Genomic DNA, 27,991 nt, shown 5'->3' on the forward strand with positions numbered 1-27,991 from the left:
ATCTGTACAAGAGGTGGTGTCCTCCATTATTCATGGACGGATCGAGAGTTTAAATTCATAGTCGTGGATGGTTTATGCAACATATATAGTTTTTATTGAAATATTCGATAATTAATTACTCAGAGTATAAATAATTATTTGTTGATTATTATGAGTGTGTTTGGAAATACATTTGAAATGTCTATTAAGTATGAAACACATTTGAAATATGAATTCGCATTTCATATTTTACATTGTAAATACTTAAATGTTCATTATTAATATTATCTCGATGTAGCATTATCATTTTAATATTTACAGAATACTAATATAACTTTTTAATTTTTTAAAAATACTATATAATATTTATCTAAAAAATCATGAAATAAAAATATCGAACATTTTATATTCGATGACTAATGGCGTGACCTAATTAACGATACGGAGCCATAGTCTTATTGTGTTGACCTAATCACGTGACAAGATAAAGATTTCCCCTCTCATTCAACCTAATTATTTTAGAGTCCCCATCTCTTCTTTTCTTTCAGTATTTTTTTCATTTCCAAAATTTGGTTGTTTTAAATTAATTTGAAGCAAAATTTTAATTTAATATAAAAAAATATTGGTTTCTACAAATCAATGAAATAAAAAAGTAATGTCTTAGGTATAAAATTCATCAAATTTATGAAATGAGGTTTTGAGTCCCCATCTCTTTTATTATTTCATTTCCAAAATTCTATTGCTCAAATATGTTTGGACATTTGATTGTTTAAAATTAATTTAAATCTAATATTGAAAATAATTGTTTCCATAAATTAAAGAAAATAAAATAGTAGTGCAGAATATAGGCGGTCTCAAACGACGGGCGGAGTCCGTGTGGAGCCCGTGAGATCACATCCTCCACGCACATCAACACACCGAGACGAGCTATATATTCTCGCCGGGCGATCGGGTCAAACCTAAATCGCTCTTGATTTCTCCGATCGCCCTCGGGCCGCGGCGCCGGTGAAATCGGAGGCGACGCTTCTCCTCCTCTCGCTGCCTCGGGCGGCCCTCGCGCAGGTTCCTCTTTCTGCCCCTTTCTTCATCCCCCTGTCATAATGCCCGATTGGGATTACGCGGTGTGGTTTTTTCCTATGGTTAATCTACATCCCCAATTCCACGGCGTAACTCATCGATCGGGTCATCGGGGACTCCTGTTTCGTGGATCGATCGATCTTTCTGCGTCCTAACTGTTATTGTTCTGATTGCCCTCGCGCAGGACTCCTAATCGTGCAAACTGGTTCATAATTACTCTTACATTTATTTGCATTTACTATGCACGACTTAGTTGTCAATGCTGCGGTCTGATACTATGTTGGTTATAGTTTCTTATGCCCGCCAATCGTTGCGCAGAATCCTAAATCAACTCAAATTGAGAGGTTCTTCATTGGGAATTATTGGAGGGGTGGTGGTATTGGCTCTCCGATTGGCCTCAGCGTGTGTTAATGGCAGACAGGGCATGTGTCAAACGCCTTCAAAAAGAATATCGTGCAATTTGCAAAGTAAGCTTGTTTTATCTGCCTAAATCTGTTTATGACATTTTCTCCAAGTCGATAATTTATTGTCAACACTTAATGTTTAAATGTAGGATGCTTCCTTTTCCTGCTTTTATTTTCATGTAACACCCAAAATACAGATACTCAGATACTTTTTGGCTATTGGGCCAGCTTCCCTGGATATCAATTCAAGAAGGCTTATTTTGTTTCTTTGGTGAATTAGAAGTAGTGAGCTGTTACACCTTGTTTGTCGTTTTTATACGAGGCTAACAGATTCCAACAATATACTGTGTCATTTGTTTAAGATAATCTAATATGTCGATAAGAGTTTTTGTCTTGGTAAATACAGTTTGTGACTTTTGTTGGTAGTTACAATTGTGGACTACTTGATAAACTAGACTAAGCATAGTCTTTCTTGTATGATTCTGTAAATTAATTTGCTCCAAATGCTCAGCAGTATATGCTCATGTTTCCTTTTTTGTAACACGTTCTTTCAAGTTATTTGTATTACCATTGTTGTATCGTGTGTTCATATACATTCTCCATTGCTTTTAACTTCTTTTCCTTTCTTTGTACATGCATAATTAAATAATTCGTAACTGGACCTTATTGCAGAGAGTCAGTAGGCAACTTTCACAATTAGTCAGTTGTCTAGAGTGTTTTTCATGAATCCTTTCTTTAGGCTTGTTTCTATGGTGATTGAATGATTCTATTTTTCTGTGCTTTTGTTTTATCTGTCTAAATATGTTGATGAAATTTTCTCGGTCAATTGTTTTGTGTCAACGCTTAATGTGTAAATATAGGATGCTTTCTTTTCCCGCTTTTCTTTTTAAGTAACTAGCAAAAGACAGAAACTCTGATGCTTTTGCTAATTGGGTCAGCTTCCCTGGATGTTAACCAAGAAGGCTTCTTTTGTTTTTGGTGAATTAATAGTAGTGACTAGTGAGCTCTTAGACCTTGTCAGCTTCCTTTATATGAGGTTGGAGATTCCAACAGTATGCTGTATCAATCTATCAACAAGAGTTTTTGACTTGCTAAATAAAGATTGTTTTTGTTACAATCATGGACTATGTGATAAACTAGACCAATCATATTCTTTATTATATGATTCTGTATATTAATTTGCTCCAAATGCTCAGTGGTATATGGTCAGTTTTCCTTCTTGTGACATGCTATATCAAGTTATTTGTACTATCATTGTTGTATCTTCTGTTCATATACATGCTCCATGGACTTCTAACGTCTTTTCCCTTTTTTTTGTGCATGCATAATCAAATAATTTGGTAACTGGCCCTTATTGCAGAGAGTTAGTAGGCAATTTTCACAATTAGTCATTTGTCTAGAATATTTAAATTATTTTTCACGAATCCTTTTATTTAGGTTTTCTTTATATGGTGATAGAATATATCTTTTTTTCTCTGCTTTTGTTTGCAGCATTTTTCATCTCAGGTGCACCTTTTTCTTATCAGCTGACTGCATGCTCTGTTATTTTTTAAAATTTTCTGAATATTTTCATTTAAATTGCAGGAACCACCTCCTCAGATTGTGGCGCGTCCTTCTCCTTCTGATATTCTTGATTGGCGTAAGTAAGCTATTTTGTATATTACCCTTTTTGATACTTCATTTATTTTGATATCATATAAATGTCTTCGATTTTGTGTAAGAGGATACAGGTTACTTGATATTCTTTAAGTTTCTTTGTTTACATTTCTTAAAAGTGTGGTTTCTTTTGTTCCATAGCCATGTGACACAAGCAGTCATTTCTCCTTTTTTGGAATATGCCATTCTTGCTCCCATCGTTGCTCTCATTTAAATTTTGGAGCATTTTTTGTTTCTGGAATACATGGACCCTCTTAAATGGCACAATGGTTTTACAGCAGTTGCTCGAGGACATATGGAATGTTACTGTATAAAGAGCATTTAGTCATCCAAGTCTCTTGACACATCAAAATTCTTGTAATCAGGAATACAAAATAGCTTTTAGTTTGGACCTTGATTAGCTGACGGGATATGATTTTGATTCTTGAGTTGTCTTTGTTAGTTCATCTTAAACTGTTATGATATTTTGAACTGGAACTGACAATGTCTGTGGTATTTATTTCAGATTTTGTACTTGAAGGAAGTGAAGGCACACCATTTGCTGGTAATGATTTTTTTGCCTTGACATGCATGATAATTGTCAGCTTCTACATTTGAAAGAGTGTGCTTGATGAATTTCTTTTTTAGCAGTGCTCAGTTGTTCTTTAATCGACTTACTACATTAGTCGTTATCTGTATGCATCGATTTTTGTGCTGGTCTATCTTCTCTTACCATATTTTTATATGAAGGTGGATGTTACTATGGAAGGCTCAAGTTTTCCCCTGATTACCCATTCAAGCCTCCCAGTATTCGGTGACTAAATCCTGCATATTATATTGAAATTAAAAAAAGTAGAGCCAATTGCTTAAGTTTCAGCTTGCTACCAGTGTAATCAATTTATTATCTTTCTTTTTGTCAGCATGGTAACACCCAATGGACGGTTTGTCCCTAATGAGAAAATCTGCTTATCCATGAGTGACTGTAAGTTGTTAGCATAGCTCCAAAATACATTTTTTTGTCTGCTGTTAAAAGTTCTACATTTATTGGTCTGATGTTGTGTTCACAAGTTGTATAACTTATTCTTGTTTTATTTCAGTTCATCCAGAGTCCTGGAATCCTATGTGGTCTGTATCTAGGTATGACAACAAACATGAGAGGAAGAATGAGTTGCACTAATAGAATTTTCAATTTACGTGTTTTGTTCCTAATTTCACATGTTTCCTGCATTAGTTGGGTCTTCATTTGCGTAAAAGGGAATCTAATGGCAAACTTAAACAAGAATTTCTTTAGGGTAAATTTTTTGTTTCTCCAATATTGACTATGATGATTTCGTGGTGCAGTATATTGACAGGGCTTCTATCCTTCATGGTGAGTTTGCATTATCACTCTTTTTTTGTTTATTTCTTTTATGTCTAAATTATGGCCAAAAGATTTATGAAGTCATCAAGTGTGGAACATATGGTTACTTTCTCTCAGCTTCTAGCACCATGATGTGTATATGCTTAATATTCTTGTACTGTGGTTAGATTATATTTTTTGCTGTGACCTTGTGGCTGGGGTTTAATGGCTAATGGGCTTTAGAGAGATGGCTAGGAACACATTAGGCGAGATGTATGACTTTGAGATTCTCACTTACCTTCATTTGCCTTGAGATGCATATGAAATTTGCTTCAACCATACTAAACACAATAGGTCAAGCCAAAAACAGTTTTTTCCCCTGAAATATGGGTTTTGGAATTTGAAAATTGAGCGATCTGTTTGTCTTGTGAAATGCCAAGTATGTAGAAGATATCCTTCACATAGCTCTCATTGGAGCTTCAAACAGTTTTTGCTTGTTACACAATTGGTTTACTTTCAATGTTAGAACCTGAACCTTTCAGATGAACGTCTGTTTTCCTCCTTACTTAATTTGAATATATCATTAAAAACAATTTCAGATGTGACATGATAAAGATACATCAATGTGAAATTCTCGAAAAAGTAGGGAATATGACAGTAATGGTTAATTGTACCTATACAAGGCAGAAGTGATTTTTTTTATTTTTTTAAAAAATATTATTTATCAGTTATAGTTCCACAATAGGTAAACAGTGTGTTCACCCGGAAATGCCAAAATATATACAATGACAAATAGGAAAGGAGATAAGGTTGAAGTGAGATATGGCAATCATTTAACATCTTTTGGTAATTTCAAGCAGCACTCTCTGCATTATCGTTTAACAAAATAAATGTCTATTACTGGGTCATGATTTAGGAAAAAAAATAATTCTTCACAGTAGTACTGAAGAAGTCTTAAGCTCTAAGGTCTAACAATTTTCTCTTTTATAAGATATGATCATTTCATGTTGGTCTAGTATGGTAGTACATTTTTTGAAGTATCAGTGTTGTACATCTTAGCTTGATTAGTCACACTTGCATTATTGTACATGCAGTTGGATAAACATCAGACTACTGGCAGCATTAGATCTTCTGATAATGAAAAGCGAGAACTAGCCAAGGCTTCACTTGCATACAATTGTGAAAGGTAATTGTTCTTGTTTGAGTGCTATAAATTTACCTTGTAAAATCAACTGAAGCTTTCAATGTTTATGCATGAGGATTTAGGCCCCCTCCAACACCCACCCTGTTTCAAATATTAAAATCTATAACGAGAATCTAGTTTTAATGTGGTTCCTGATCACTCATCCAGATTAGAAGTCGAATAGGTATATGGTGATATTTCTCAACATTGACTGACGGTTTTAGAACTGATATAAGACCACAATTTAGTCTTTTTTACTGGAGAAAATTTTTTGTACTAAGATGGTAAACACTTCAAAGAGAATGAAGGTTTAGAAAATAAAAGAAGACTGCATTAGATTCTTTCTACAGGATTCAACGTTTAGGCTTAAGATGTTAAAGACTCTAGAATCTTCTTTTGTCCCAGTAGGAAAATTGCTTTTTCTATTTGCATAGTGTCATTGATGTGCAAGCTTTCCGTTTTCTTTTCTTGCTTTTATTTCTTTTTATTCTATTTTTTTGGTTGGGGTTGTGTGGGAGGTGGGTAGGGGATGGAGGACGTTGATCTCCATGTTATCCAACCATTTTTGGTATACATGACTTTCCACTTGTGACTTATTTGAGTTATAAAGAGCTGCTTGTGCTTTTACTACATTGTTATTGGTACTGAATTCATAACTTGTCATTTCTTGTATGGAGCAGCAAGAATTGCCCTAGTTTTAAGAAACTCTTCCCAGAATATGTAGAGAAGTACAACAAACAAAAGTCTCGAGCATCGGCCATTTCACAACAGCCACCGGAGGATAAATCAGGTCACCTGTCCGCCAAAGCAGAACAAACTGGAACACAAGATCTCAAAGAGTCTGTAAATGATGCTGGTAAGAGAAGGCAGGGAAAGCAGTTGCCATTCTGGATAGTACTGCTGTTGTTATCCATCTTTGGCATCGTCATAGCCTTGCCTCTGATGCAACTTTGAATGGTGGCTAGGAAAAGGAATAAATTCCACATTACAGGCTACAAATTATTATATTTGTGCGCTGTAGATTTTTGTATAGTCTAAGTTGGATCCAGATAGTGGTACAAACTTTTTCTGATGAGCTGACATCTTCTAGTTTAACTTGTTGAAATACATTTAACCATTCAATTTCTCATTACCGGCATCATGACGGTCTGTCTTTGATTTGTGTGATATTGGTTGGCAGAACAAAACGAGACGTGTTCTCCTTTTTCCAACTTTGCTCTATATGAAATCGTATCTTAAGTTCCAAGAATCTTGTTTTTCGTTTTTCCATGTTACCTAGCTGCAACTTACTAGTTTATGCCATCTGATTCTTGTTGTATCTCATCTTTGCTCGCAGCACAGCCCAGAATTTTCCAGCTATGATTGCATGAATGTGTCAATGGATTTCAGACTCAGAATCAGGTGCGGGTGACCTCAAGTGTCGTGATGCGTCGTAACTCATCGATCCAACTCGTCTTGATCTGTAATAACAGCCGGTGGAGTGCACGTCACGGAGGATAACACCTCCAACTCGTGTTTCTTTTTGTCGAGCAGCGAACCAGGCGTTGTGGTGGTGAACATCGAAAGGAAAAACAAAAGACGTTTCTTTTCTTCTTTTGACTCGTTGCTCTACGGTCAGAAAAGAAGTCGAGCAACGTGGCACGTCATGCAAGGACTCGAATGGATAACGTCTTGTTGTTTCTCAAGATCGGTTTCGTATACGAAAACTTAAATGGATGCCAAGCTTCTTGTCAGCAGGAAGAGAGCTCTCCAGATACGTCTCCCCATCGATAAAATGGTTGAGTGGAGCATGAGATCACGACGAAGGAAGTTGCCCCTTTACAAGGAATATTATATTTCAATCATATCCAACCAAGAGGTGATTATGAAGGCAGGAAATTCCACTTTCCGAGGAACGTTGGATTCGACTCATACCTACGAATCACGAGCTCTCCCACCACCACCGACCGACCCCAACTTATGTTGGTACCGACGTGTTGACGCACACCCAAAACACGCCCACCGTCCCACCGTTCATCCCCGCTTACCCGCGATTCTGAGATCGACACCTGTCCCCGCGCGTCTCGGAGGTCGTCCGATGGACCCCACTCGAGCCTCGCTCCCACGTGAAACGTCTTTCTGGGGTCCACCCGAACCCAAAGTGGGTGGTGACCACTCCCACAGCGAATCCTCGTCTTCTCCGAACTCCCAACTCAAAAACCATACTTCTCTCGGCTCATCACTCGTTCCACCGTGTCGAATCCATCCAATCCCACTCGCATCCCACCCAGGTTTCTTCCCATCTCTCGATCCCAAAGACAGGCGCACACACACACAAAGCCAACGTGTCCCGACCGAGATGAACCGGTACCGCTGCGCCTGGCGGACGCCGCTTCCCGAACCCACAAAAAATACCCAAGTAGATGAAAACGTGCAACAACGGTTTTGTTGCGATTGTTTGGGTATCTTTCGGGGCCCCCTTGTCTGTCGGTGCATGTCGTTGGGTCCGTAGATGTTGGAACCAGATCAAGTATATCTTCCACCTCACCGCCACCGTTCACCCCCTCTTTCGCCGGTCCCTTCCCTTCTTTCAAATGATCTCCATTAACGCCACCTATTTATATCGTCTCTCCCATCGTGAGCCAAATCATCGTCTCTCTCGACCGTCTCGTACTTCTCTTCTTTCTTTTTTTCTAACCTTTGCAGGGATCTTAAGGAGGTCCCTTTGCAGGAATCTCCCCCCAAGATTGACCGTGCGCTTCTGTTCGTCATCTTTGGGTCTCCATGGCGGCATCGGCAGCTCCGGACGGCGTATGCACGAACTTACTGAGATTCTTGAGACTGTTGCCCTAATCGAAAGGTTTCGATTGTCTTGTTAGTTCTGATTTCTTGGGGATTGCAATGGCCGCAGGGAGAACGGAGCTTGCTGGGGAATGGCGTCGTTGGGATCCTCGCGGAGTCGATAAACATATGGGAGAGGAGAGCGCCGCTGGCGCCGTCCCACTGCGCTCGCCTTTTGCTGAGCGGGAAGGGCCAGAGCGGAGTCGAGCGGATCATCGTGCAGCCGAGCACGAAGCGGATTTTTCATGACGCGCAGTACGAGGATGTAGGGTGTGAGGTATCGGATGATCTCTCGGAATGTGGCCTGATCATAGGGATCAAGCAACCAAAGGTCAGAGTGATAGCAATTCAGTTGGTTCTTGACATATACCTGCGTCTTGATCGCTGCAATGTGTGAGGTTCATTTTTTGGCTGGCGCAGTTGGAGATGATTTTTCCTGATAGAGCCTATGCCTTCTTCTCCCACACCCACAAGGCGCAGAGAGAAAACATGCCGCTGTTGGATAAGGTAGCTGCTTGACGATATGCATGATTCCTTAGTTCCTACTTGGTGACAGTTGTGGGCTTGATTTTGTTCTTTGATTTACAGATTCTTGCAGAAAGAGTTTCCTTGTTTGACTACGAGCTTATAGTTGGAGATAGTGGGAAAAGACTGCTTGCATTTGGAAAATTTGCTGGCAGAGCTGGCCTAATTGACTTTTTACATGGGCTTGGACAACGTAAGAGGATTTGATTTATCATCTCACTGATATTAAACCTCCTTTTTCCTCTGTCAATTGCTGATGATAAGAAGATTCCTTAAAAATATATAGATCAGTTTTTGAGTAGAAATTCCATTGTGACTTTGCATTGTTGGACATGGAACTGGACTATATATCAATCTAATTGCTTCATTCTTAGGATTGAAAAATGGAGTACCTTTTTTGGTTCCAAAGTCAGTTGCCGTTATTGCATAAAACTTGCCACCACCATCTGCAGTGATATAGTTAGTAAATTGATGCCTTAGGGACTTATACGTTAATATTATCCTTACAGATAATAATATAATTTGTTTATGAACATGTAACTACACTGAATTTAACTAGTGGCCTATCTTTCAAAATGAGGGTTCCTTCTGGCTATATTTTTGTAGATCTGTGCTTATGGCTTGACTTATGGATTTCCTCGTGTACAGGATACTTGAATCTTGGATATTCAACACCCTTCTTGTCTCTGGGGGCCTCTCATATGTATTCTTCCCTTGCTGCGGCCAAGGCTGCGGTGATTGCTGTTGGTGAAGAAATAGCAACACTCGGGCTGCCATCTGGAATTTCACCCTTAGTCTTTGTATTTACTGGGGATGGAAATGGTAATGTATCTAGAATGAATTTCCTATTTTTTTACTAGGGTTGTTAATTGTATTTTTTTTACTAGAATGAATTCACAACTATTGACATTTACACTGGGTATCCCTTATTAAGGTGTCTAGAATTAAATTACAACTGAGCATTAAATTTTTTCTTGATGCTTACTAATCTATATTTTCTGCATATGATATTCTTGTTTTGTAGTTTCTCAGGGTGCACAGGAGATATTTAAGCTCTTACCTCATACCTTTGTTGATGCTCAGGAACTTCCAGAAATTGTTGGTCTGGTACTTATTGCTCTTTCCTTTCCATGTTTGTCCTTTAGTTTGAATATACTTCCAAGGAGTACATATTATCATGGTTCATCTACTTGATATTGAAAGAATTTTGTTTTGCTTCATCGGCTTTTGGTAGCTTCAACTGAGAACAAAAAGTTATACTTCTGAAATTTTTAATACATTTTATGGTGCAAATCATTTGATCTAATGATACTTTTGTGAAGGAAAGCTTCATTCCCTAGTAAAGATCATAAAGTAATGGTTCTGTAAAAGTTTCCCTGATAAGGTGAGAGCTGATACAGATTAATATGTATAAAAACCTACAGTTTGCCACAGTCTACTTATTGATTTGCTGTAAAACATAGCAATTTGATTATTTGGTGTCAGTTACTTAGATCTTTTTCTGGCATTGAGCTCGTTGATGGCAATACTACTAGTCAATATGTCAGTCCAAGAGTAAAAGTAATCATTATAGTTCCATCTTCATATAAGATTAAAAAAATCTCATGGTGATTATCAGCTTCCTGAAACAACTCTCCTTCACCCAGGCTAGGGACGTCTATTAAATAGATGGAAAACAATCAGTTTTCTTGCTACTGGACCAGTCCCATTTCAGTTCTGTTGTCCGAGTGAAAACTTATTTGGTTTAGCTTGTTTCACTAGTAGTGTAGCAAAAATTCGCATAAAATAGTAGTGACAATTTTATCCATGAAACCATTTTTTTGGAACTAAGTAAGCAAGCATTTACTGGTATATGCAGAAAATTTTATTTCTTTAGTTGACATTATTATGAGTATGGAGCTTCACTAAACTCCTGGAAAATAATTCAACTATCCTCAGAATTTACATTCTAGGTAAAACTTTCCATGATGACTAGTTTTCAAAAATGTTATGAGAGCACTCTAGAGAGATGATGTGACAGATAACAATGCATAATGACTAGCTTCAGGTTTCAAAGCAAGTTGTGAAGATGTCTAGCAAATTTCTGGTGATATGCTTTAGTGAATGCAATTTTCTGTAGATTGACGAGACAAACTATACAATATTAGTTTTGATGAGTCATGAACTTATTTCATGAACTTATTGTCTATGACTTGATGCTGTAACAGAGTGGTGTCACAAAATCCTAATCGAACTCAACCAAACCCATCAAATTCCCTTTCTATCTGATTTCCCCGAGTGTCATCTTTGAACATAACAAGTCTTAAGACAAACCAACATGATTTCCTTGCACCAAATTCACCCTCCTTTATGAAATTGTGCTCCAGAAGTGGTACATGGAAATCTCATATTGTATGCTACTTCTGGTGGTCTTCTTCTCGCTAGTAGTTTCTGGATGAATTACTTAATGTATGTTCTATATCAGCCTTTTGCTTTCTGTGAACTGCAGTTTTGTTTTTCTTTAAATTGCAGGCTAAGGACCATGCTCAACATTCAGGATCAAGAAGGAGAGTTTTTCAAGTCTATGGCTGTGTGGTGACTTGTCAAGACATGGTTGCACCAAAGGATTCGACAAAAACTTTCAATAAGGTACATCTCTTTCTGTTTCTGCATGAACTACTTACTACTATTTTATATAATTCTTCCACCTTTTGCTTATGTAATTTTTCCTAATCCATATTTGAATGGACTAGAATCTTAGTTCTATTTCCACCCGCTGTTTATTTCAGTATATTTGGCCTTTAGACCTTCTGGGTGATATACCTTAGGAGCCTAATTGAAGTCACAATCAAGTTACTGTCATATTCATAAAGAAACTAACAAAAAATTGTGAGTTGTCAATGTAAGCATACAACCCAATTTTTTTGTAGATTTATTAATTTGACCAAGTTATGTTTGTTCCCAACCATTGGTATAAGGTATAACCAAAGTTACCATCAGTGTGAGACTAAATCATGTCTAATGAAAATAAGATAGCTGTAACCATTGTTGTAACCAGGATTAACATCAATGTGAGAATAATTTATGTTTAAAGAAAATAAGATAGCTGATAGGTGCATCAAATGCTGCAAATTTATCGAATATAACTGATATGTTATTAATCTGATATATTCCCTTGGGTCTCAAGGTATCAGTCTCGAAAGTTAACAAAAATATATGCAAATCTTTAGAATTTGTAAATCATAAAATTTTAGGCCTTACCAAATTACATTGCTGTTTACTGAATTAGTTTATTTTCATTCTAAAATTACGTCACTATTGCTGTACACCATCTCCATCATCAACACAACAACAACAGCGCACAACACAAAATAACAATGATGATTAAAACGACAACATTTACAATCGTAGAACATATTCATACTACTTTGGAATGGTTCTATTTTCTCGAATTCTATCATCAGTTGGAACTACATAATTGTTTATGAATATAAATGCAACTCACAATTGTTTTTGTATAAATGAATATTTTAAATGATTGTTGATTTGGATGCTTTGTTCAATACTTTTAGTTCCTAAGATGTATCAAATTACCTTTGTCAACCATAAACTCCAAAGACAGAATTGAATTTGTGTGCCAAACAAATGAAGAATGTATGTTTTTATGCAGGCAGACTATTATGCGCATCCAGATCATTACTATCCTGTTTTTCATGAAAAAATTGCTCCATATGCATCTGTCATAGGTAAGATTCTATTATATCTTCTGATTAATCAAGTAATATGTATGTTTTCCTATTTGTAATTGATGAAACAAAATTTTGTAGATGGAACTGGCACAGACAGCAGAAATTGCTTCACCTCTGCAGTGTAGTTAAAGTTGGGCATTGAGGTGCTATCTAAAGTGCCTACTGCATTTTTGTTTTCTAGGTAGATGGTGTTACAATGCGAAACTTTTAATATTAATGGCATGATGAGAGGTAGAAGGAAACCTAAAAAGTTTTATTAGAAACTATAAGCAAATATTTAAATACTTTTTAGTTTTAATTTAGCTAAGAATACGAATTTTTGCAGAGTTCAATCTATGTAGCTGACACCAACTGGTTGGGATTTATAATTTTGTGGTTGTTGGTGTCAAGGTCTGCCATACCGAAGCGTACCGCCCGTACCGGGTGGTACATACCGGTCCAATAGGTTACCGGTATGCGGACCGCCTGGTACCGTTACAGTGCTATAGTACTATACTGTAGTACTGCTACAGTATGAAAATGTATAAAATTTTTCAGTACACCAGGGTGTACCGCTCGGTATGCCCTGATATACCGCCCAGTACACCGGTACCATACCGTACCAAACCCGGGTCAAAACGCCGGTACGGTATGATACGGCGAACCTTGGTTGGTATTACAATGCGAAGTTCAGTATGTCAAGTGGTAGAAACTTAGCTGTATGTTAAATTTGTAAGTTGAAAAAGATGAGAGCTACAATAAACTAGTCAATAGATTTTAAATTTCATATTGTGCAAAAAAAAGTTAAGCTATTACTAATTTCTTTGGTAAGTGAAACATGAAAATGATCTTTAGAAGACCAAAAGTCCAATTGTATAAGGAGACAGATGCATATCTGGATTTTTCACGATCTTCCTTTTGAGTAGAGAGAAGTTATCTTGAATAACAAAAGTAGGATAAGAAGCTTGACATTTAAATGGAAGGAAATGTAACTTAAGTTATGATTGATTTTAAAACTTGGCAAGGGTGTTCTTGCTCTCAAATTTTATACAGGTCTGTTTTAAGTAGTATTATTTGTTCATATACTTGCACTCTAGTGTCCAATCAAGGAATCATCTAGTTGGTTACACTTCTTTAGGCCTAGTTTCTTGTTGTAGTCCTTGCTGATGGTGAACTTTGATTGATTCTTTTGTTAGTGCACTAATACTATAGGAGCATTTGACTTGTGGTGGTTGCGTTTCATGAGGTGGTTCCAGATAGGCTTTCCATGAGTTCCGATTAAGGATTTGAGTCGCATGTAATTTTCTAAGTAGTTTTGGATGTGCTTTCACGTATTCTTTTAGTTGTTATAGTCATATATTGAGTTTTGTATTAGGTATGGATTGATCTGGACGAATAAAAGGCGACTGGAACAGAGGTTTGAAAAGGTTTTTTTAGGTAGGATTTGCGAGATAAAGATTTGAGAAGTCTTAGTTGTAAGAGAAATTATCACAGCACCAGTTACATTTGATACTAATGTAGAACAGTGTTTGGTAATTGGTACTAATGTAGAACCCATAACATGCTTGCAACATTTCTTATAGGAAAACCATGGAACTATCTTACAAGTTATAACAATGATCAACAAGTCTTGCTTCTCTTGGGAAGGCTGTGAACACTTGAAGCAAAAAAGCTTTTTTGGAAATTCATATAATATTTACTTGTGCTTCTGTATGCCTCCTATTGTACCATACTATCATCTATCAAAATTTTCCATTTTTTGACATGCAATGTTATAGTTTAGCTTCTCTTTTTCTGGCTAGTGAATTGTATGTATTGGGAGAGAAGATTTCCTCGGTTGTTGACTACCTTCCAGTTGCAAGAATTAATGAAGAAAGGATGCCCACTCGTTGGAGTTTCTGACATTACATGTGATATTGGAGGGTCGCTTGAATTTGTTAATCAAACAACATTAATAGAGAGGCCTTTCTTCAGGTAGTTCTTCTTTCTATTTCTTTCACTAAGAAGTTAGAGACAGACTTAATCCATGTTAAATCATTTTGATTTTTGCTGATGATTTCATGTCATGCCCTACTTTTATTAATACTGTCTAGTTTTGAACTATATATATAGTTTTAGAATGCTAATGTATTACTTTATTCATCAGGGACTGGTGAATTGATGTTTTCTTACTGAATTTTTCATTCTTCTTCATTTTTTGGTGAAAAGATATCTTACTAAAATAAAATAAACAAATTGTTTTTCTGCCATTGGACAATTAGGAGAAACAACATTTTGACAAATGAATCCTCACAAAATCGATATAGCAAGTACCTGTAGTGATCTTGATTTTCTACAAATGAAATGTACTCAGACTGGGGCAACCTAGAACATCGTGTATACTGATCAAGAAAGAACCTTGGCTTCCATGCATAATTGCATAGTACATAATATGAAAGCCTTGAGCATCAGACTCTATCACATGTTGAAGAATCCATAACTGGATCAAAGATTATATGGTATCTTATAGATCTCAAAGACAAGATCAGAGCAACACAAGTAAACTGATTGAGCCCTATGCAGTCCAAGCTTGGGCTGTGCAATTCTTTGGGCGTATCTTTTTTTGTTCAGCCAAGGACCTATTTCTGATGATAGATCAGTCTCTAATTGGTTCCTGGAGTCAATTTGATGGGAACATTGGAGGTTTACGTTGGTCATGATGGAATCTATGTGAATCAGCAAGAAAAATAAGAGGTCAACTAATCTTATTTTACATTTGGAAAATGCTATTGAAAGAACTGAAGGTTGCTTTGTAATGGCCATCAAACATTGGCAACTTTTGTTAGAAGTGTCAAATTCATCAAATGAATGGAGTAATGTAAGATATATTGAATTATTGATCATATTGTGCAATATAGAACTTAACAGTGTTGGCAGATAAGATGAGTAATTACATCATCATATTAGATGTCTACAAATATGTGTTCTTGCTTGTTAATAATTTTTTTTTTGATATAGAAAAATGCTAGTAGGGTTCTTTGCTGCTGGCTAATCTTTATGCACTTCTAACAGTACATGTCTTATCTTCTTAATGTTACTGTTTTGTTATCACCTGGTATTTTAGTATATAGTCTATAAATTGTTATGCATATGTTTATCACCTAGTTTTCTTTGGAAGATTCCTTTTGTCCAACTAAAATTTTATTGAAAAGATGTTAATTTTGGTGTTTAGATATGACCCCTTCACTGATTCATACCATGATGACATGGCGGGTGATGGCCTGATTTGTTTAGCTGTTGACATCCTCCCCACAGAATTCCCGAAAGAGGTAGGTTTTCCTTGTTCTAGTAGGTCATCAAGAGGTTATACTTAATTTTAAGATTTTTTTGGTTCTTCATCTAGTGACATCTTTCTTTTTTAAATTTTTGTGAAGGCTTCTCAGCATTTTGGAGATATTTTATCACAGTTCATTGGTAGCTTGGTTTCAACTACAAACGTTAAAGAACTCCCTTCACACTTGCAGAAGGCCTGTATCACTCATAACGGTTCACTTACCTCTTTATACAAATATATCCCCCGAATGAGAAAAACCATAATGTAAGCTTTAAATGTATTATATTTTTCGTTGATAAAAATTGATTTGGATCACTGCTTAGTTTGCTTGTGTTCTGCCCTTTTTTTTGTGTGCTTTACTTGTTTGATCCTTCGCCTTTTCCAAGTATCATATATATGTAATCACGGCATGGCAAACTAATAATAAATATTGAATTCCTCGATTTTGCTTCATATGAAGAAGACTAGACAATCAGCTCTTTCTTCATCTACCAAGCTAGGTGAACAATAATACAATTATTGCATTCGCACTTACCCACAGCACAACCTCGACCCTTAGTTGTTCACTGATCAATACAAATTATGAATCATTTAATGATTCTCTTTCTTCCATCCTTCCAGAATAATCTCATAATCATCAAGAAAAGAAAATCAATTGCCATGCAAGTATTTTTCATTATTATCAAAAAGAAAAAAACCAATATTAACAAGAGTAGCTTTGAATTTTGAAGAAATACTTAAAAGATAACCTTAGTTGGTATACCCCATTTCATTAGATGTATAACTTAGTATGATGAATGTACAATAAGTACCAATTAAATATTTGTATATATATGAAAGATTATTGCTCTTTCACTTTTTTTTTGTTGCAATTTTAGAGATGCTTGATAAGCAAATCATGAACATTGTGTTGATCATTTACTTGTTAAGAGAATCTTTTCCTGTAATGAAACTTAATGTTCTATTATTCCAAGTTTCTTGCATTTTGACTGAAGAGGTATCAAGAACATTTGTTTTTGTTTTATTCTTTAATTTACAAATAAGTATGGCTTTATTGTGAATATTTTTTTCAGTCATTAGTCTCTGTGTCTTCTATAGTTTCGTTTAAAACCTTTCTGTGATGTAAAGTTTATCCATGTAGTTTTTCATTTACCATGTCATATCAATGCTAAAATGTAGATGTAAATCTTCACTTATTTCAGAGATCTATCACCTGGTCCTGTAAATGATTCATCTGGGAAGAAAAAATACAATATACTGGTAAGAACTCAAAATTTTACTGTTTACAATTTTTGCAATAAATGAATTTTTTGTAGTGTCTATCTACATGAAACACAATTAGTATCAATTTAGTTAGAATCTTTGAGTCCATATCTTGAACTATAATTCCTTATTTTATAGGTGTCTCTCAGTGGTCATCTGTTTGATCAGTTTTTGATTAATGAAGCTCTGGATGTTATTGAAGCTGCTGGAGGATCTTTTCACTTAGTTAGGTGCGAAGTCGGGCAAAGTGCAAAGTCCATGTCCTACTCAGAACTTGAAGTAAGTTGAATAACTGAATGTCACTATGCTCATTCTCCTATCAATATATGAGATTAATGTATGACACAGGTCTAGTTTTTATAAATTTTTAGTTGGGTCTATTTCATATAAATACTTTGAGCAATTTAAGGGGGTATTCCTGTTCTGGACTTAGGCAATCTGCTTCCTGGAAATTGAAATTTCATGTTAAAAGTTGGACAAGTTAATTTCTGGACTTGCTAATTTTGTCTTATTCACTTGTTGTGGTGAATTCATATGGTTTACATCTGCTTCTGTACCGAATATGCTGAAGCTTCCTTTTATTCTTTCCTAGAGTTCAATACATATCAAATTTCGAATTACATTTATATGGATCAGGTATTTCATATGCACCAAGGTTTTAGGTGCCACAAGCATTACGTGCCACAAGCATTACGTATGCTGCCTAATCATTGGTGTGAAATGTATTCGATCCCTAACAACCATACCATGTTATGCATGCCAGCAGCTGGCATGTGCATTGGTTTTGGATAGAGCCCTGGCATGTGGGATGTGTCCATGACATGATGGCCTACCTATGACCAGGTATGGATTGGCTGGTACATGCAGTGTGGAAATGGCATCTTACATGTTGGAAAATTGTCTTTTACTGACACATGATGTTACTATAATGTACTAGTGATGCTGTACTAGTCATGCTTTATTGAATTCCAAAATTTGTCATGGGTATATACCATTTTTTTCATTGTTAGTTATGCAATTTTTAATCCAAAGAATCCTCCCATATTTTACTTGAGTTTGCTTTGCAATAGTGATTATTTTTGAGTTGTGAATAAGGATCACAACTACCTTGGTTGCATGTGAACAGCTAACTCTAGGTACTCTTATGGAACAGGTAAATGACTGCTGTTTTTGTAAAAGTGCTTTCTTTGCTTCATTTGCAATAACTTGTTAGACTGAGCTCTACTATGAGTAGCTCCTGGCGCATTGTGATCCAAGATTGCCCCTTGTTCTTGTGAAATTGCATAACATTTTTAAATTTCTGGTTGACACTAATTTAAGATATTGATTATCTTGCTCAGTTAAAGGGGGATCTTGTGGATGGTTGTACAGGTGGGTGCTGATGACACTGTGATCCTGGATCGGATAGTGGATTCTCTGACTTCTATCGCAAACCAAAGCGATCAAAATGGAGCTTCCAGCAGGCAATTATCTTTGAAGATAGGAAAAGTTAGCGAAAGTATCATGCAAGATAGAAGTGGACTTAAGAGAAGGCCAGCGGTTTTGATTCTGGGTGCAGGACGTGTATGCCGACCGGCTGTGGAGTTTTTAACTTTACTGGGGAGTAAATCCTATGAAAATTCTACTAAATCATGCCTGGCCATTGACAATGAAGAATTTGAAGAGTTTGAGGTCATTGTGGCATCTCTATATGAGAAGGATGCAAAGGAGGTATGATTCTGGAACTTATGCTAACACTGAATTGTTAACAGCATCTATTCCATAAATATTGGGTTAAATCTTTCAAGCAGCATATACATAAAGCAATAATAATATAATAATGATAATTCTCACTGCATCTGTAAGTTGCTTTCGTGGTGACTCTGCACAGATACTAGACCATGTCTTTCCCAAACTTTGATAAGTTCTAAGAAGTCACTATCACATATAAAATCTAGGCCAACCAATGAATGCAAGGCACCAGCAGTGTCTCCAGGGCATGAGAAGAGATCAGCTATTGATTCTGGTAACATTTAACATAAGCTATGAATATGGGTAGAACATGAAATTTAAATTAATCAGATATTCTTACTTGTGCTTGATAATTTAATTCATAGTTTGTTTACACGAACACTTAATGGGTGCCCAATCCAGATTCAGTGGTATTGACTGATTTTAAAGGTTTAAGGGGCACCATTGCCTAGGTTTGTTGAGGCAAGTGCTTGTGAACCAAGATTGTCTTGCCTTGGCATGAGGTTCTATAAAGAAAAGTAAATGAAACTGATGAAGTACTACAGCATATAACATTGACTAATATCTGGGGCTGGGCATTCAATTTATTATTATTTTCTTACTATATCAAACAGTATTACATTGTGATATATGCTTAATATATGTACTCCAAATTTGAAGGTTGATGTGTTGTACGATGAATCACAATGATGACAACAAATTTATAGAATTAGCGATCAAGTAAAAAATCCTGAGCTTCATAGATATACCAAACACTTAAACAAGCTTATGCTTGAATCTTACAATTAGTGTGCAAGAATGATAAATCTACAGTAATGATATTGTTATGTTACATAATTAAAACATTTAGTGATAAAAAAATAATGAAATGTATAACACGAGAAGGGTCTTTTAGGTCCCTATGTGATTTCAGAAGGTCAATGAGATGAACATATGAGACAATCTTTATCCAAGCCTGTGTGCTTTACTGAGGTGAGTCTAAAATATTATGAGCCTTATTGAATATCATCACTATGTATGCTTCATACTTATGTGCATCTTTGATAACACACCGAAATGCAAGAACAAGAGTTAGATCAATTTTGTTTCTTGCACCACCAAAGTTTAAATTTTTTGATGGTTCTTTTGATTCTCCATATCTTTCAGCTTACCATTCTAGTGCGCTGCATGTATTGAGAAATAAATGGACAAATATTAAACATTATTTCTGACCTGCATCACTTTATACAGACTATTGAAGGCATTCCGAATGCAACAGCTATTCAGCTTGATGCAATGGATTATGGAAGACTTACAGAGTATGTATCTCAGGTAAAACTTCTTGATCCTGCCTTTTGAGTGCTTGGATCTTATAATTTAAAAGAACCTTTCGTCACTATCTTATACTAAGTTGGAACTTGGAAGTGGACCAGCTTGCAATTTATTGTCTTATTATATGCCTAAGTGGAGAACACATGACAAGCCATGTAGATATCACATGGATGACATGTCAGTGCCAGCATATCAATGCATGTGCACAAAGTTAATATATAGCAGCAGTCATCATGCTAATAATAGTATTACCATGGTTATGTTGCCTATTAGCAGTCATCAGCTTGCAATTTATTGTCTTATTATATGCCTAAGTGGAGAACACATGACAAGCCATGTAGATATCACATGGATGACATGTCAGTGCCAGCATATCAATGCATGTGCACAAAGTTAATATATAGCAGCAGTCATCATGCTAATAATAGTATTACCATGGTTATGTTGCCTATTAGCTTATGACTATGTGTTTATGCTTGGATTTATGCATCATGCAGGTTCATGTTGTACTTAGTTTACTACCTCCTAGTTTTCATGCTACCATAGCAAAGGCATGCATCGAGGTACTTTCTGAACTTAATTCGAATTTGTCTTCAATCAGCACTTAAGATCCATAGTTTTGTATTATTTTCTTTTTCATTAATAAAGGAATAAACTATTTTCTTAGTTTCTTGCCCGCACATTGTCTTTTGCTGCTTATGATAATTAGCTTATTATTCTTTGCTTCTGACTGTATCTTAATTGTGACATAGTCCCTCTGATGCTCATAACTTAGTTTCTATTTAAAGAAACATCTTCTGTTTTTAGTGTAAAAGGGAAAATTGTGGTATCAAAGCATCCTGCTCAACGTACTTGATTTGGCAAATCAGCATGTCAAAATCAACATGTAAAAATCAAATATGATATTCCTAGAATTTAGAGAGGATGCAAACGTGAAATGCTCAGAAGGATGTGAAAACATGTTTCCTGTAAAGTGATGGTTCCACAGAGAGCCAAAAGGTGCGTTGCATGTAGGTTCATTTTATGTTATTAACTTTATGTTGTATTCTTTTGTTGCTAATAAAGATGAGGTCTTTGAATCCTTTATGATGAATGGTCACACCAAATATCTTGATTTGATGAGTCACAAGAAGAATTAAAGTGCAACTGCAGCATGCATATTGCATAGGACACTTTTTTCCATTGGTTGATACAGAAATAGAAATGTCCTACAATGTTTTAGATTTCATTTCAAATAATTATGAATTTATGATCAAAGTGCATTCATGAGGGTACAAATTTTGGTCCTTGTATTACAGTGAACTGGCAGACTGGCACAGACTGTTATGCTGCTTGGTAATGAACAACATAATGACAGAATGTAACATACAAAGATTGAAAATAGGGGACATACTAAATTGTAATATGCAGTTTGTTGTGGAGATCAGACTGATGTTTCAGCCAGTGACTTCTCCTTTTTCTACTATTACTTTTCTTTCCTTTACTCATGTGACCACTTATCGAATGAAGTTGAAGGATGTGTTCCTTTTAGTATTGAGTTGTTGGATAGTGCTTGGCATGACCCTGAATATCCCAAGAAAGTCTGTTCTGTTGGTTTTTGAGTAATGTGGGTTGGTAGGAGAGGTCCACATAGTGATCTTGTTTCAGACATGTACATCTTGCCTAGTGTTAATACCAATCAGTTTTATATTTGTTGCTCTTTTGCTTATGTTGTATATATCAGATCAATTCCTTTGCAAAACAAAGAAAATTATGAAATGATTGAATCTGTATATTCTATTCTCTGGTTAAAGAAAACTTTTATTATTCTACATCACAATTAAGCTTACAAAAAGTTAAAGAGTATCAACACAACAACAGAGAAAGGGCAGCCCGGTGTATGAGGCTCCCACTAAATTGCAAGTAGGGAGGCATTTTCTATGACTGGAATCTTGGTCATCCAAATTGCAGAGGAGCATCCTTACTGTGGCACCACAGCTTGACGTCGTACAAGTTAAAATAATGAAGAAAAAATGAGTCAAAATATGTTTTGAAATAATAACAACCTTGCTTGTTGATTTGATATGAATTTGATTAATTGACTTTTCAGAAAATTATTTGCAGTGAACCATAAACCTACCAATGGCCAGATTTAATTATTTGTGCAGTGGTTTCCAATCATGTTTCATTTTCGCTTACTTTTTAATTCCAACTGCAGCATAAAAAACACATGGTCACAGCAAGCTATGTTGAAGCTACCATGTCAAGTTTGGACGAAAGGGCAAAGACTGCTGGCATCACGATCCTTTGCGAAATGGGCCTTGATCCTGGGATAGGTAATATTTGATTGTAGATTCAGGCTTACCATATTATCATTTAAAGCACTACTAATATTTTATTTACAGCACTAGTAATTTACCTACAATGATATAATCGCTCAGCATGTGCACTTATGTATACTTATGGGCCTCTGTTAACGTATGTGCATGTTTATATCCACTAATTCACTGATGCTTATTAATTGTGAGTACTTTATTATATTTAGGCTAATTGTTTGGGTTGGACAGACCACATGATGGCTATGAGGATGATCAATCAAGCACATATTAGAGGAGGGAAAATAAAAGCATTTACTTCTTATTGTGGTGGTCTTCCATCTCCTGCTGCTGCCAACAACCCACTAGCATACAAGTTCAGGTGATAATTCTAGAACAGTAAGCCACAAAAATAATTGCTAGTCTACTTGTTATTGTAGCTAACCACAATTTTGTTTAGATTAATTGAAAATGGAAATATGGTATCTGACTTATTATTTGTCATATTTTTGTGACATGAGTATAGTTACTTGTCTTCAGTTAACCATGTATAAGTTCCATAATTCTACTGTGCAACTATTTTAAAATATAAGTATTTGAGCATATGGATATGATACCTTATTCAGCATTGAACTAATTTGACATGTCATAAGACCTTTCAGGAAAAAGCAAAAGGACATGACAGTTAACAGTAAGGATTTGAAGTGCCCCACTTGCGTCTCCTTTTTCGTGTTGGTTTTATGGTGGCCAGTTAAATCTACTTGATTAAGGTATGGAGAAATGAAAGGACGATAGAACAGGAGGGAAACCCCAGGAAACATATACATGCCTCTGATGGCTCGTCTAATGCCTGTAGTCACAATTGCTGCTAGCATGCAATTGCAGTGCTGTTGATGTCATCATCACCCTTATTTGTGGATGGACACTAAAGAACATATTAATATAACTTAATATCTCCCTGAACACGTTGATTTAATAATTGGAAAAACGAATTAATTCTATTAAGTCCATTCTGCAAGGAGTCTGGACTGCAATCCAATCCAGCTGTTGTCAATATGCCTGGTAAGCCAACTGGAAAACCGTGCATATATCTTGGTTCATGATTCATTCATACAAATTGCATGAAGGATGGTGTGAATCTTTAAACCTAGAATTACACCTGGATATGTTTACATTACACCATAAAGAGTTTGGTAGGGTTGGCACTGAAGTCTAAATTTGGTAGTCGGTAAGTTGGTCATGATTAGAGTTTGTTCCTTAAGGGGTTGTACATTATCTAGTGTAACTTGATGAATATCACTAAAATTACCTTGCACAACTAATTAGACCTCTGACCTTTAAACATGGACATACAACACATCATGCTGTATGTGTGATGAGATATATGGGAACCTGATCTTTTGAATACCTTCTGTAATCTCTTTCCAACTGTGTTTATGTAGACACCTCTTAAGTCGTTAAGAAACCCAGTTTATCTGAGGATGCTAAAACTAAAAGTTGTATAATTGTGGTATCTGGTAGTATAGTTCTGAATATATATCCTCTTTTTAAGGGATACATTTGCATATTTCAAAAGTATACATAGTGCGTTGCATTATCTTTTACAAGTTACATATACAAATTCATAACACTAGAAGGTGTAAATATTAGCTTTGTGGTAGAGATATTATGCATGCACAAGAATTCATCGAAGAGAGGTGCAAAAAATACTTAGTTGTTTTCTCTTAAAATTGATTCATCCTTCGGGGAACTTTCCTGATAGAGTGATGCCTGTTTGAAACTTTGGGGTTCAACTAAAATGAATGAGTTAAATGAATCATTGTTGCTTGTGTTATGCTTACATTACCTTTTTCATGAAATTGTTCTCATGTAAGAGATTTATGAGGTTTAGAATTTAGGCCAGATAAGGTTGGCTTGTTCTTGGAGACCAACTAAATTTGAGCTTGATTGTGTAATTTTGTTCATGTTTCAGTTGGAATCCTGCTGGTGCTCTTCGAGCCGGGCGAAATTCTGCCACTTACAAGTATCTTGGAGAAATTGTACATGTTGATGGTTAGTTATTTGCTACTGAAACTTTATCACCAGATGTGTCATTTATTAACTTTTGTAGTCTAGTAGGGGATGTGTCTTGTTAAGGTATTCAAAAAGTAATTACTTGACCATGATTTCGTGAAATATTGATCCTCATTTCTCAATATATTTCCTACAGATACTGTGTCATAATTGCTTCTGTTTTGTAAATGCAAGAACTATATGGAGAGCATGGACACATATACATAAATAGCTACACGGATATGTTGAAATTTGAAAAAAAGGGATAGATACCACATGGATACAACAATAAACAAATATTTGAAGTTTGATGATACCAATAATCATCACTAAATAGAAGGCTTCTGACACTTTTTGTGGTAAATTAGATCCTAAAGTTGGGAAAATGATATCTTATGGGTTGCTTGGGCTAGAAAAAATGGTTTACAATATGTTGTTTATGTATTAAGCACTAAGATCAAAGGGTTGTCTTCGACATGTACCCAAGAAGCACCGTACAAGTATAATAACCAACATATCCAATATGGATGTGGTTAGCAATTCTAACTATCCATGCTTCATAAACGATTTTATACCTTGGATCCAAATGCTTCATATTTTACTATGTAAGTTGTTGCTTCTGGTGTATTAACTTCAAAGGAACTCTTACTTCCTCAGGACAGCTACTGTCTAATTAAGTACATAAATGAACTTTTTATTTAATTACATTTTTATATCCTATATTCAGAAAATACAGATGTGTGAAACCCAAAGCCTAAACTACTTAGTCAAACATCTATCTGATTATGATCAACCTTCACATCCTGCTGCTTAGCATATAGAGTATCACAAAAGGACTGAAATTTGATTTTCTTTCTAATGCAGGTAATGAACTGTATGACTCAGCAATGAGATTCAGGATACCAGAACTTCCAGCATTTGCATTGGAGTGTCTCCCAAATCGGAATTCGTTGCTCTACGGGGATTTATATCACATCACCAATGAAGCGTCAACCATATTTAGGGCGACCCTCCGTTATGAAGGTACTGAAAAGACTTGGAGAACACTATAATTTTATTTATTCTGTTATAACAGTTTTAGTCATTTACACAACTTTGTGGTTTTGCAGGCTTTAGTGAGATAATGGCATGTCTGGCGAGGATTGGTCTCTTTGAGACTGAAAATCATCCCATGCTGGGAGGAGCTCAGAGGCCAACATTTGCTTCCTTTCTTAATGAGCTCCTAGCTGATAAAAACTCTGCTAGTACTAACACACTTGGATCTACTGAAAATGAGCAAGAAATGATAAAGAGGTTGATCATGCTCAAATATTGCAATGACGACGCTGCAGCAACTAGAACAGTTAAAACTATCAAGTTAGTTGATGTTAACTTTTTCAAGTTATCTTAAAAAGCTCTCATGATGAACCCCACTGTAGATGGCATGTAAAGTACTGCATCATGCTAAATCTTCCATGCTATGCTGATTGGTGTTCGCACTAGGTAATTTGCCAAGCCGTGCCTACATATAGGAATATTAATGACGTGATGTGACGTCAAGTGATGAGCACAAGGCGTGTGTGATAAGGAAATCTTTAGACCATGTTTTATCTGACTTAATTTTTCTTTCCATATTTTGAATTATATTTTCATCCTATCAATTCTAGTTCTCTATTTACTTTTGTTGTTTTGGCATCTATTCCCATAAATTAATTTTATTTTGTGTCATTTACACTAAATATGGTGATATTCCATCACTGACATTAGCATCATCTTTTGCTAATTGGTACCATCTCTATCGAATTTTAGTATCTCAATATCTGAATAGCCTTGATGTAATTTGATTACCAAATACAATGTTTACCAGTGAGTTTGAGTTCACAAGCATATATCATGCACCATCCTTTATCATCTGTTGTAATAGATCTGGCCATCAGTCTCTCATTCAAATATTATGTATGACGGATTAGGTTCCTAGGGCTTCATGAGAGTAAAGAAATTCCAGTGGCATGTTCAAGTGCATTTGATGTTGTCTGCTTACGCATGGATGAGCGACTAGCCTACACCAACAAAGAGCAGGTAGCATGGCTTTCTTTTTTCTTTAAAGTAGTTTTAGCAGATCCACTATTGTTGTTGTTTAGTACATGTTTTCAGTCAAGTCCAAGAAACAATTACAACAACAATTTGGTTTAACTAGTTGGTCTGATTTGACCTTGTAAACCTGATCTTTTAAATGAAAAACAAAATGGACATAAAAAATCCTGTAGAATGAACTGAAGAATTCAGTACTTTTGCCCACACAGTCTTTTAATCAATTTGGGAACATCTACTGAATACCTTTGGCCGGTTGTTACTGGATTTTGTTTCTCTGGTGGGAGAGTGGTGCATGAATGCTGAGGAAGGTATCCCAAATGTTTTTCTTTTAGAATAAGTATTTTTATCCATCCCAAGTGCATGAATTCCAGAATCTTATTCTTTTGAAGTATGGATTGTCTGATTTTCCATCATGCTTTATTTTTCTAATATTTAACTTGAGCTTTGCTGGTTATATTACTTAGCATACTTTGAGCATTGTGTGTACTAATCTGATAGATCATTTTTTTCTTTTTAAAAAGAACATTGTTGTGATATTGGTCGCAAAGCTAGTCGTTTTAGTGATTCATGTACCTCGTCCTTTCTCATTACAGGATATGGTGCTTTTGCATCATGAAGTCCAGATAGAGTTTCCTGATGGAAGACCCACAGAGAACCACTGGGCAACCTTGCTGGAATTCGGAAAGGTAGAAGATGGCAAAGCTACTTCTGCAATGGCTCTCACAGTTGGAATTCCTGCAGCAATTGGAGTATTGGTAATCCCCAATTCATGTAAATTTAAGTGCAAGAAACCTAGTCAAATCCCAAAGCCGTTATCATATTTGGTTAATCTGAAAATTGCAGCTCCTACTCCAGAACAAGATCCAGAGCAGAGGGGTGGTCAGACCCCTTGAACCAGAAGTATACGCGCCGGGTAAGTTCATGTTAAATGCTGAATTATATTGCTACCTTTAGTTGCTCAATTTAAGTTCTGACTCCATGTTGGCTATTTGTTGATGGAACTTGGCAGCATTGGATATTCTAGAAGCGTCTGGAATAAAGCTGATAGAGAAATGCCAGACCTCCTGAATCTCAACCTATCCAGAATGACCGGGTATCACTCTTTCATGTTGTATAGTTTAAGAGTGATGTAAATTAGTCTTCCGGTGAACCCATCTGTTGTTACCATCTGTGGCATACATTCTCCTCACAATAAGACATTAAGATACTTTCCTATTGTACTTGTGTGTTCATATGTCCAACTAGTGAATGAATAAAATGATGCCGATAAGGTCTTTGATACAAC

General features: G+C 35.9%; 2 protein-coding genes across 4 annotated transcripts; both read left to right on the forward strand.

Annotated features, from left to right (window-relative positions):
• Positions 1-899: 899 nt before the first annotated feature.
• LOC135651605 (ubiquitin-conjugating enzyme E2 34-like) lies at positions 900-6,746 on the forward strand. The gene is made up of 10 exons (XM_065171814.1): positions 900-1,041; positions 1,375-1,523; positions 3,045-3,099; positions 3,622-3,660; positions 3,846-3,909; positions 4,016-4,077; positions 4,193-4,232; positions 4,437-4,464; positions 5,529-5,620; positions 6,298-6,746. The coding sequence occupies exons 2-10, from the start codon at positions 1,467-1,469 to the stop codon at positions 6,569-6,571; spliced, it is 711 nt and encodes a 236-aa protein (XP_065027886.1). The 5' UTR covers positions 900-1,041; positions 1,375-1,466; the 3' UTR covers positions 6,572-6,746.
• Positions 6,747-8,174: 1,428 nt separating this feature from the next.
• Positions 8,175-27,990, forward strand: LOC135651602 (alpha-aminoadipic semialdehyde synthase-like). Of its 3 annotated transcripts, none has more exons than XM_065171808.1 (26): positions 8,175-8,248; positions 8,328-8,407; positions 8,508-8,768; positions 8,858-8,944; positions 9,026-9,155; positions 9,611-9,784; positions 9,987-10,069; positions 11,474-11,590; positions 12,612-12,687; positions 14,472-14,643; positions 15,881-15,977; positions 16,083-16,246; positions 17,185-17,242; positions 17,384-17,524; positions 18,617-18,955; positions 20,207-20,287; positions 20,785-20,850; positions 22,485-22,602; positions 22,834-22,963; positions 24,554-24,633; positions 25,498-25,656; positions 25,743-25,989; positions 26,583-26,691; positions 27,300-27,461; positions 27,550-27,619; positions 27,716-27,990. In XM_065171808.1, exons 2-26 carry the CDS (start codon positions 8,381-8,383, stop codon positions 27,772-27,774), a joined length of 3,207 nt encoding a protein of 1,068 aa, XP_065027880.1. In that variant the 5' UTR covers positions 8,175-8,248; positions 8,328-8,380; the 3' UTR covers positions 27,775-27,990. The 3 variants fall into 3 exon arrangements, with proteins under 3 accessions (XP_065027880.1, XP_065027881.1, XP_065027879.1); XM_065171809.1 differs by having other exon boundaries at positions 8,181-8,233; XM_065171807.1 differs by having other exon boundaries at positions 8,240-8,407.
• Position 27,991: the final 1 nt, after the last annotated feature.

Source organism: Musa acuminata, chromosome BXJ3-10 (assembly GCF_036884655.1).
Source record: "Musa acuminata AAA Group cultivar baxijiao chromosome BXJ3-10, Cavendish_Baxijiao_AAA, whole genome shotgun sequence".
NCBI classification, from domain to species: Eukaryota; Viridiplantae; Streptophyta; class Magnoliopsida; order Zingiberales; family Musaceae; genus Musa; species Musa acuminata.